This window comes from Agelaius tricolor, unplaced genomic scaffold (assembly GCF_023055355.1).
Source record: "Agelaius tricolor isolate 1412-34295 unplaced genomic scaffold, bAgeTri1.0.p SCAF_8, whole genome shotgun sequence".
NCBI classification, from domain to species: domain Eukaryota; kingdom Metazoa; phylum Chordata; class Aves; order Passeriformes; family Icteridae; genus Agelaius; species Agelaius tricolor.
In genome coordinates, this window is record NW_027269268.1 from 25,508,533 (window position 1) to 25,520,524 (window position 11,992).

General features: G+C 36.1%; 1 protein-coding gene across 1 annotated transcript in view; it reads left to right on the top strand.

Annotated features, from left to right (window-relative positions):
• Positions 1-11,753, top strand: part of TLL1 (tolloid like 1) — a 125,581-nt gene extending 113,828 nt beyond the window's left edge. The window contains exons 19-21 of the mRNA XM_071432012.1: positions 2,524-2,737; positions 7,800-8,050; positions 9,716-11,753. Coding sequence (XP_071288113.1) covers positions 2,524-2,737; positions 7,800-8,050; positions 9,716-9,850 — 600 coding nt within the window. The 3' untranslated portion in view covers positions 9,851-11,753. The remainder of the gene's footprint in view (positions 1-2,523; positions 2,738-7,799; positions 8,051-9,715) is intronic.
• Positions 11,754-11,992: the final 239 nt, after the last annotated feature.

The following is an 11,992-nucleotide window of genomic DNA, read 5'->3' on the forward strand; positions in this document are numbered from 1 at the left end:
GGCTAAATTCAAGTATTTGGTGCAATTAAAAAGCCTATGAAAAAAAAGGGTATGCACTTCAGAACTTTTAAATGAAGCATGTAGATAAAGATGGCTTTGAAAATGTACATAGCAGAGCGACTGATTTCCGTGAGCTAATCAGCCGGATGTTTATAAGAGACAGACTTAAGTGTCCCCTCCAGGCAGCTGTCCATAAGTGCCACCAACGTATCTACTTGGTTGAGTGCTGTAGATAGAAAGGGCTGGATGGCCAGAAGCTATATGGAACATTTCTGAGTATATTCCCACTAAGGAGACATATCACATGGAGTTAAAATAGTCATGGTGGGGTAGGAATTCAAAAGTATTTGTCCCAGGAAGAGAGGGTGTGATTTAATTATACTACCAACTTTATTAGATCATTTGTGAACTCTGTTGGCAGCAACTATTCAGTTATGGTTAAGGGAAGTTGATGTCAGTTCTCCTCTTTCAAACCTGCAAGCAACTGGCTGACCTTTAAAAAACTGTCTTTGGGTATTTTAAAATATCAGACATTTTTTGATTTTAAAGGACTACGTGCATTAAGATCAGATTTTCCTTTAAAAAGCAAGTTTTCTTTGCATTCCCTTTGGAATTGCTAGAATAGATTGCTATACCCACAACAGATTTAGGACTTTTTCTGGTCATGTTTGAGGGACCCAATATAACATGTACTGTGCTTCTGCAGGTTTGGGAATCCCAGTGAGAAGTCAAATATTAAAAATAATAGGTGTGCCTTGTAGTTCATAATGAGATATGCTTCCTGGAGAGGGTTGGTTTTGTTGGGTTTTTTTTCATGCTGGTGAGAAGTCAACAAAACAGATCTAATTTTCCTCTAAAAAAAATGAATTTCTGCAGGCTGCTCTTGGATCATGCCTATTGCTCCCATTGATTCCAAGTTGGCTTGACTCAACACTGTGTTTAAGAAACTCCCTTACTGAGACTTAGTCTCTCAGCTTTCTGGGGTTTTCTTAATCCATCAGATTTTATTTTGGTATGAATGACAACACATAGTTGGCATCATAAAAGTAGGATGGCTGACCACAATTTAAGAGCAGCAGGAGTGACGGCTGTACAGCTGTTTTCATTGCCTCCGCAGTTTCAATCTCTTAATGTAAACCCCAAACTTTCACCATTAAATGAACCTGCATTCGCTGCATCACACAGTTCTTCACATAAAATAAGTGGTATTCTGAGTATTGAAGTTCACTGGGGAAAAAAAAATGTGTTAACTCTTTAGTCAGCTTTTAATATAAATTACCATTGCATTTCACGCTCTCAGGGTTCCACAAGTGATTTGGTAGGTCAGATTTGTTTTGGTGTACCAGACAGAATGCTTAATTGTGATATTTTCTTGGTATTTGATAGCTCAGTTTTATTCCTTTTAATTATTGTTTCTTAATCCTATTCTGTTTGGGTTATGGGGTTTTGTTTGGGGCCTTCTGAAGTTTTTTTTTCATAAACGGTCAGCTACATGACTGCTCATGAAAGCATGTGTACTTGGTGGTTTTATGCTGTTCTGTTGAACAAAATATATTTTGAATTCCACCTTAAATTGTTGCTTACTCTATACAAAATTCACAAAGATGTATATTGCCTTCACAGTGTTCACATGAGGAGAAATTACCAGATATTAAGCTTCAGGGTTGTTGAAATTTAGCCCTGGTCAAAAAGTCTTATCTGAAAAATCTTAGATGTCCCCTTGAAATAGCTTTGTTTATATCATTCTAGTCTTGGAAGATAGTTTTCCAGATCTGAAATGTGGGTATTAGTTGTATGTGTGTTAACAGTTTCTGTCAGGCATGGCATACACTTTTTGGAAATGCTGAAGTTTGTTCCAACAGACAATTAACACAATTTTGTTGTTTTTCACAATGCTTTTGCTAGTAAAAATGTGACCTTAGCATGAAGGGTGAAGCCTGAAACATCATTAAGAATAGGAAAACAAATTTCTAAATAATAGATTAGAAAATATAGCTTTCATGCATAAAACTTCATGTGGAAAAGTCATTCTCAGAGGCTTTAGTTGCAGTGTGATGTAGGTTTTAGAAAAGGGCAGGGGGGGAGCCATTATGCTTTGCAGATGTTTCTATCAATCCTCAACAATGCAAGGAATAGTAATTTCTGTCATTTTGCTGTTTTGAATGCTCTGTGAAATTTGGAATAATCCTAAAAACAGTGCAAATTTAGCAGAAAGGCAGTACTATTCTAGATTTAATATTCTCTTATAAGTAGTATTCTATTATAGGTAGTAGTTTTTATAAAGATGCTAATGCCTTTCTGTATGAAGGATGATGCACTCTTGAAGTTCAGTGCCTTAACTTTTATTCCAATAAAAGATCAATAAGATCAATATGTTATTCAATTCTACAGGCTTGTAGAAGCAGTAATGTTAAATCTGTCATTTTAACTGCATCCTTGTATTCTACAACATATTAACATATATATGTATGTACCGTGTAAATACAGTCCCACAATGGGTAATTTTACTTTTCTTTCCCCTAGACATTCAATGAATTTGAAATAGAGCAACATCAAGAATGTGCTTATGACCACTTGGAAGTGTTTGATGGTGAAAGTGAAAAATCGCCAATCCTGGGACGCTTATGTGGCAATAAAATACCGGATCCTCTCATTGCTACTGGAAACAAAATGTTCCTCCGCTTTATTTCTGATGCTTCAGTTCAAAGAAAAGGCTTCCAAGCAACTCACTCTACAGGTCAGAGATCATGGTGTGCTTTTTACTAATAACTTACCCATTGTTCTTTAGTGGTTGATGTGCAGACTTTTTTTTTTTTGTAGGAGTGGGATGAGTTCACAGATGTAACAGCTGTATCTAATGAAGCCTTAAACCCAGTAGGAAAAGTCTGAGATTGCAGAAAGTATTCTCTAATATTTTAGATATTCCTTTCTCTCTGTCTCTCTTTCTCTCATAGGTGAGAAATTAAAAGGTGTTAAAATACAGTCAAATAAGAAATGAGGTTCCTTAGGATTCTTGACTTGAGATCATAAAAGATTGAATATCTTTTCACTGTATTTGTAATGACAACACTTAACTGGGACATGTGATGCACCTCCATTACTTTCCTGTTCTAACTTAAACAAAAATCTGGGTTTCATGTAAACAGATATTTCTTTCCTGTAGTGCTTAAAACAAAAGACAAACTAAAGAAGAATAAGGAAAAAACAACATTAAAGACTTTTTAGGACCTTTAGAATATAATATTCTTCATATTTACCATTCAGTTTTCTTGTTTGGCAGAAGTCACTGAAGTTGGAAACAGTGGTTTGTAATTGCATTTATAGAGTTTCTGGGACATTTTCAGTGTATAGATTTTTCCCCTGATGTTGCTTGGCTTACAGTGGCCTCTAGTGCTGAACCTTTGAACATCCAGTGCCTGCAGTAAAACAAGGGGATTAGGGGCTTTTTGACGTTTACTTTAATCTTCAATTATAATGTCTGTCTTTACTTTCCAGAGTTCATTCTTATTTATCCAGGCAATAAATAATTCAGAAAATATTTCATAAATATATCTTCTAGGAGATAAGTTTTAATGATAGGCAATAGTTATGAACAGAATTATAAGGGTAGTGAGTTCTATTACATTGTAATAAAATCTAATAATATATAATAATATATATTATATAAAATATAATATTATTTTATATAAAAATATAATTATATTAATAATATATTATCTATATAATATATAATAATATATAATAAAGTAATTGTAATATTACAAGGTTAGTGTAATATGATATTACCCAAAATATCCAGCAAGTTGATGTGTAATGCTCAGCTAAAAAATCCTCATATGTATCAATGCTGGCCTTTTGTCTTTTTTTTCCTTCTTATTTGTTCTAAATAATTCAAAATCTTTAGTAATTTAATTTCCCTTTCTGAGAAAGACAGTAGACAACAGTATATGAAATCTTTATGATCTGGGCCTTGAAAGTGAAAAGTTTAGCTACCTGTAACTCAGTTTTTTTTCTTGTGGAAAATCCTGTTTTACAAGCATACAATGTTTTGCTTTCCCTACTACAGTAACATTTTCCCTTAGATGAAAATTTCGATAGAAGTAATAATTACCCATTTTTAATTACCTTAGAGTATATAATTAAAGGTCAGAACTCTTGCTAGATCAGGTATGGTAAAGCTGCTGTTTCATTTGTTGTCCTCACTTTCAGTTTGCAGAACTGTAGCAATCAGTATGTGAACAAAGTTCAGATATACACTCCCTAAATTCTGAAGATTGCAAGTTTTATTATGACCTGCTAAATTTTATGTGCCTTAAATATAAAAACATTTATAACATGGACAAGCATGTGCTTTTCTGAGAAACTGAGAAAAATAAAATCTACCCAGATTTTAAGAATGCTATAAAAAACTACAAAGTTTACCTCCTTAATAGGTAAACTTTTGATTTCTGTCAGCTGCTGTTGCACAGACTGCTCCCTGAGATGAGCCCTCATCTCTGGTATGCACCTGCAGATAGTGTTTGAATGAAGGACAGCTCAGTTCTCACACTCTCTTCCTCCAGCCTTGAGCCAAACACAGACCCTCTGTGAGAATTCTGTGAGAATTTTACCCCTGTGCTGTGGGCACATGTGAATGAGCAGATCCCTAATAAGTGTATGGGCCGAGGATTGTACTCCCTTAGTTCATCTTTTCTGGGAAAAAATGGTTGATGGTGTGCAATAGGAGCAGACAAGGTTGTGTTTGATCCTGTATACCTGTACAGACAGACAGGGAGTGCTGAGGAAGCTGCTCCCATCACTTCTAACATGTTGGCAGAACTCACTCACTGAAAGGACTGCTGTAACACAGCAGCAGTGAATGAGTAGCTGGATTCTGTGCCCAGAGCTGTCTCTGCTGCTGCATTCCTGGCATCTTCATCATTCAATGGCCCCTTATTATTCCAGTGGAGTTGTCAGTGATGATTTCCCTTCTATGACACTTTTTGGCTTGAAGTGCTATCCGATTTCAAAATTTCCATTTAATACTTCAGAAAACAGGATAAAAATGTAGCAGCAAATACAGTAAATCTTAAAAAATAAACTGGCTAGAAAGGCTTCCTTGGGTGGAGCAAAACTTATAAAATGCTGTTTTGAAAGTGCAATACAGTTTTAGAGGAGATTCTGTCATATTTTCTCCTCTCAGAAAAGGCATAACCCATCCAAGAAGAATTAATAAAAATGCTCCTGACAGAACATTAAACATCATTGCTCAGGGAGTGATCTGTCTGCCCTAACTCAGGCATCTAGTTCTCTTCTGGAGAGCTTCATTTATGGTGCCTGGCTTCCAGCCACTGCTCTAGGAGGTTGCAGATCTACTGTAGGTTCTATTCACATCTGTCAGTGCTGGGAGGATGACATCTCTCGGATGTCACTCAGTTTAGATGCCTGTGTTGCTTCCAAAATAGCTATAATAATTCAGTATAGGAGTGTTGAATCAAATTTATAATCTTGTCTCATTAGTTCAGATGGTGTGGGTTTAAGGTTCTCCCAACTGTCTGGCTTGTTGAACAATCAGGAAACTACTGCTCAATTTGTTCTTATGTTTGAAAGAAGCCTCAAAGTCCCCAGAAAGGTAATGAAACATGAGAGGGTTTTTGTGCCTTAGATGATCTAGAAAGAGTCTTTCACTGAAGGTACCAGATGACCATGGTTTTACAAGTTGGACATATTTCCTTGCAGTCAGGAGCAAACACCCTTCCACAGCAGGGCAGCTGTGCCTGCACAATGGAAGCCACAATGGGTCAGCTCCAGCACCAAGGCTAAGCAGGCAGTGCTGCACAGCTCTGCTCTGTGCCTGTCCCATGTGTCCCAGTGCAGAGCCTATTGGGCAGGCTAAATGTAGGCTTCTGAAACTACAGCGTAATACTTAAGAAACTGAAAATTTGGCTTGTAATTTCTATTCTAAAATATGAGGCTATATTCTGTGAGAGAAGGGCAGGGGAAGAGGAATTGCCATTTTCTGTGGTTGCATGGCTACAACTTTCCTTTAAGCTCCTGTCCTCTGTAGCAAGCAGAGGGAAAGAATGCAGACAGTTCATTAAATGTTGTCTTGTTTGCAGCTGTTTGTTGTCTGAGGCAGTGAGATGTTCCTAATGTTGTCAAGAGTCCAGTCAAACAAAAAATAAACCCAAAACAAACCCCCTCTCCCCTCAACAAAAAAACCCCAAAACATCAACAGAAAACTCCAAATGAAATTCAGAATAGGGAGAAAAAACAATAAATTAGAATATCAATGAGAAGTAACTGTTTGAACTATCTTTCTTGCCAATGTTTTATCATGTGCTCTTATTTGTTCTTTAAGAGGAAAAAAAATGAAATTTCATTATGAACTATTCATGCATAATGGATTACTTCTAAATTATATTTCCTGGTTTTATTCCTTCATTACCCTATTAAGAAAAAACCCACTCTTTTTAAAAAGTAAGGATTTGGTCATTACCGTTATTAACTCTTAGCTGAAATGTGACTCCTTGCAATATAATAGTGCAATTGGTCATGTTTAGTGTGGGTGGAGTCCGTGAAGTAAAATTCAAAGTCTCTCTTCACCAAAGCTTAGAAAGATTTGAATATTGCTCTTTGTTTCAGGTTACTCTAAAATGATCAATCAATAATATTTACATATTTTTAAATGCAGGTAAAATTATCCATTTATTTATAAAAATTAAATCTAAACTTGTGATTCTCAGTATTTTGTTCAAGCTCATTTGCACTTGATGATTTTATCAAGTGCTGTAAGAGATGATTTGTTCTTGATGAGAAACAAAACCAAAATTATTCTATTTGCATTGAAATCTTCGTACATGTAAAGTAACAAAGCCTGCACCCACCTTTTGGAAATGTGGTGCATATTGGAAACAATGCATTTTTTTCTTAAGTACAATTTTCATCTGTTCTTCATTGGGTTCTAATGACACTGTTACTTATTTGTTTTACACCTTATTCACCTTTACACTAGAGCTAATTAATATTTAAATTTTGAACTCTTTGAGCAGTTATAAACAAGCTCTAAAGCCCCACATCCATTTTGCAACTGAGAGATTACAAATAGAGATTTATGCTAAAATAATGGTTTTGACAAAAGGCATGGATCTCCTGCCAAAGGCTTGCCTCAAGAACAGGCTTTCAGATACAAGACTTCATCTGGTAGCAGCAGCTTTCTCCTGGCCCACTCTTTTACAGAGAAAAGCCTGCTCATGAACTACACAAGGCAGCAAACAAGGCAGCCAGCTTTGCAGTGGTGTTTAGTATTGAGCTGGCTCTCCAGATGCCACGTTATGGTTAAAGCTGACACTACTGTGAAACAAAAAAGTTTTGCATTCAATCACTGACTGAGTGTGCTGGATCTGATCCTCCCCTATCACTTGCAAACGGTGTCATTAACTCCTGTGGAAGCACCACCATTGAAATGTGGATACCCTTACAGCAACTGTTCTGCTGGCCACAGGAATCTTTCCAGTGCCTACTCAAAGGCTGTCATATTGCTTAAGTAGCATTCCTTTGGTGTTCCCTGTCTTTGTCTTTCAGTTGAAAATTCTGAACTATGTTCAAGTCTTTCTAGTTATAAAAGAGAATTTATATAAGAAAACTCAGAATGATGGAGTTCTATTCATACTGTGTAGTACTTCTTTCTCAGCTTGTTTGATTAACGTGCTTGCGACATTAAAATGCACACAGCCTGAATGAGACTGTGCATCTATGAAAAGAAAACACAAATTTGTACTGAACAGGCTTCCTAATCTTTTTTTCCCCCCTTCATTTAGAGTGTGGTGGTCGTTTGAAAGCTGAACTGAAGCCCAAAGACCTGTACTCACATGCTCAGTTTGGTGATAACAACTACCCGGTTCAGGCCGACTGCGACTGGCTGCTGGTGGCCGAGCGCGGCGCCCGCGTCGAGTTGATGTTCCAGACTTTTGAGGTTGAGGAAGAGGCAGACTGTGGCTACGACTATGTGGAGCTTTTTGATGGTCATGATAAGACAGCAGTGAGACTTGGTCGATTTTGTGGATCTGGGGTAAGTAAATAGTTAGAAACTTTTTTTTATTTTTCATTTCTACAAAAAGATAAGAAAGACAAGGCGGAGGAAGGTAAGGGTCGTGAAATTCAGTTAAAACACCTTATAGTAAGGGTACTAGATTATCTACCTCATATTTTAATGAATAAATTTGCAGGCCTGTAGTAGTAGTGAAATATTTTCATCAATAAATTTTCATGTATTTTTTGACCAAAGTATTATAATGTTATGGTAACCTTTAAGGAGCTGGCAGTGGCATGTCTATCAGCACACAAATAAAAGTTAGCAGCTTTTTTTCCTTATATAGACGGAAATGCATCAGTGTTAAAAATTATTACATTAAAGTTCTTTGAATTGGAAAGAAGCCATATTTTAAAGTAGGAGGGGCAGCTGGGGAGTATTTATAGTATGCTCATTGACTTTTAAGTCTGATTTTAGGAAAAAAAATATGCTCCTAACTTGGGTGATTAATATGGGCCTTAAGAAAGCCATGAAATCCTATATTCATTCTGGCATGTTTTAACTGTAAGACATGGATGAAGTTGGCCAGAGGACGCCCTGAAAATGCTGTATCCTATTTCTCATTTTAGACTTGCATTGATCTGCTGGCTGCCTGCCTTGAGAAAACTAATGCAATGATCCCACAAGTCCTCATCAATTCTTTATATGTGTGCCAGTGCAGGCACACTTTTGTACATATACTCTTTGCCTAGATAAAAGGCTTCAAAGACTATATAAGATGATGGGAGCTCTTAAGTAATTATGTGTCACTTTTTTCAGCCTCTGAGCTGGATCAAACATCTTAGTCATTCAGACAAGTTACCTGTAAACTGGCTTAAATCCTTTTAGCACATTTTTGAACACTAATTAATGATGCACAAAAGGTGCTTCCACTTGAGCTGCAGGGGATGTATTCTAGGGGAAATGCTACAACTGACTAAAATCTACTAATTCACACAAAACAATATTTTACTTTGTTACTGTGTTTAAAAGTACAGGGGCAGCAAACCAGAAAATGGTCTGAATTATTTTCTTCTTTTGGGGGTTTGGGGTGGAATGGTTTTGCATTGGTGGTGGTTTGGTTCTGATAAGATGTAAATGAATGGCTTCAGATGCCACATGGGATAGATACAATTAAATAGAAAATCTATTGAAAATAAAATGCAAAATTATCTAAACTGGAATGGGAAAAATATGTATGTTAGTACTTATTACCACCCTCTCAACTTTAGAAGAAGGAATTGGTAGTTCAGCTGCTACTTCTGATAAATGTGCTTCAGTAATACAATAGGACATCATGAAGGCTGTGAAAAATAAGATAGAAAATAGGTATTGGCCTCTGTTTTTTATCCAAATTTAAAATATTGTATATGGTCCTGCCCAGTCACTTTCTTTCTCCAGCAGAAGTAGAGAAAAACTAGGAGTTAGGTTATTTCCTCAGTCTGCCTCTAGCCTATAAGTGAGAGCACAATGAGACAGAACTGTTCTGTCCTATGATGACAGATGGCATTGTATGAGACACAGTGGAATTACATGATAAGGTGTAGCAGAAAAAGAGAAATATTCATAATATTCATAATAATATTCATAATATTCATAATATTCATAGTGTATGAATACACAGAGAGGACAGATAATTTTTTTTCTCTTATTTATTTATTTTAGCCACCAGAAGAAATTTATTCAGCAGGAGAATCTCTTTTACTTCACTTTCACACTGATGATACGATCAACAAGAAAGGATTTCATATACGATACAGAAGTATAAAATATCCAGATAGCATGCACACCAAAAAATAACACAAGAACCTCTATGCCAGAAAAAAAGAGTGAGAAAGAAAGAACGCACAGTGAAAGGAAGGAAGGCATGTCATTTTTTAAAAAAACTGAAGTTATTAGCACAAATGATTAATATAAGTTCAGTTGAAATGCTGACTTATAATACCAGAGACTGAAATAAAATAAAAGAAGAAAATCACCTATCCCAGTGGAATAGTCAAGAGGACGATGTGCAGGCTCCATACTTGACTGTCTCTGCAGAGCTTGTGAAAGGACTTGGCATGCAGGGAGAATAAAAAAGCTTTTTTTCATGGTCCAGTATTTGCTAGAACTGCGTGTGGATTCAATCAGTATCATTCAGGGGAAGTGACCCTCTAGATCATTCTTCCTTCTGACAATTGTATGGTGTCTAGAAGGAAGAGAAGCTCTTTTAGGTCACACACTCAAATACTGTCCTTCTACCTAGTTGCTTTGACTTCAAATTCTGCGTACTGTGTGTACAAGGACTTGGAAGAAGATATGAAATGGGAAGGCCTTCCTGCATTGTTCTGTATTTTTTACAAATTCACCTGTCGTATCAGGTTATCAGTGTTTTGAAACTGGAAAATCCTACTTCTGAAACATAACTGATCTATAGAGTATTTTGTTTTACTAATGACTGAGAAGTCTGAACTGTTACATCAGTCATCACTAGTGACCAGTCACTAGCTGACTGAATTTTAATTGTGTAAGCATCTGAAAATGTTTGGTTTACTGGTTAAGTAAGCTATCTCCGATGATGTGCTCTTATTTTGCACTGAATATAGAAAGAGACTGAAATAAAAACCTGTCCTGAATCAAAATCTGTATCCATGAAAAAGAGAAATGGTCAAGGATCATCTGAAACTCCTCCTACTGAATTTTTTTTTCAGCAGTACGTTTGAAACCACTGCTAAGCTTTATTTCTTTGGACCTTTTTGTGAATGAGCTATTTGCTGGATTCAGTTACTCAGAAATGAGGCTGCAGTAGTGTCCAAAAGACAAGTTTCCCAAAGAGGTTTTTGTTAGGTTTTTTTTTCTAAGAGCAAGACTATCCATGATGGTTAAAAAAGCAGAACGAAGCAACAGACCCAGGATCTTTTTGATACCAAGTGTGAATTTCTATGGTGCTATTCCATGAACATTAAAAAAAAAAAAAAAAAAAAACCAAGAAGTTTTAGACTTTTGAGCCAACAGTTTGCAGATCATGAATGTCTCACTATACCTGGCTGCATCTGGAGAAGGAAGGCTTTACTGCTCCGATGGAAAGTGGGTTGCAATGGCAGTGCTATTCCTGTGGAACAACTACTATTATTGCCTTAGAATCCTCGCACACAATCAGACAGATCTTCCTGTAGATACACTCCTAATTTGATAAATAATTGGACAACTTGAGCATCTTAGCATACACTAACAAAAGGATCTTCAAGCAAAAGCCCCATCTGCAGAGAGAGATCATCTGCTGTAAATACAGAGACCTGCTTTTGATGTAGAGATATGTTACATTTAGAACTGAGATATTCTATGTGCTTTAGGCCGTACATGGCTCTAGTCATAATGTATATGCATTATGTAAGTATTGTATGAATGAGTGCTCCAGGAGAGTGAGAGGTATTGTATGGGTGAATATGGAATTGTTTCTTTATGTGCCAAGTTCTATCAGGACCCTGTTTGACTGTAGCAACTTTTCTTTAAAGGCTTCATAGACAGATAACAAGGACTTCTAGTTTGCAAGAATCAAGTTTAAATGAAGTATTATGTTTCACTTACAAGAAATATTATTTTGATATCCTTTGATGTAAGTTGCTACTCAAATTAGCTTAGTTTTTGTTTCCTTCTATGAACATACATTGGCACTAATAAATCTGACCTTTTTTTATAAAAATAAAAACTGAATGTCTGTATAGATCTCTTTGCTTGTTTTAACAGTCCTGTTATTACTCATATATATTTTTCTTTTTAGATAGCTGATGTGTGTGAAGTTCAAAAATTTAATCATTTCTGTGTTTTTATAATGCTGCTCCACTGTCTTTTAGCTCATTTTTCAGGTTATTTGATCAAGAAATGAACTACAAACATTTTCTCCAAGGTCTTTTACTACAAAGTTCAGGCAGAGATATTACTAAAGTTAAAAAAATAAACTGT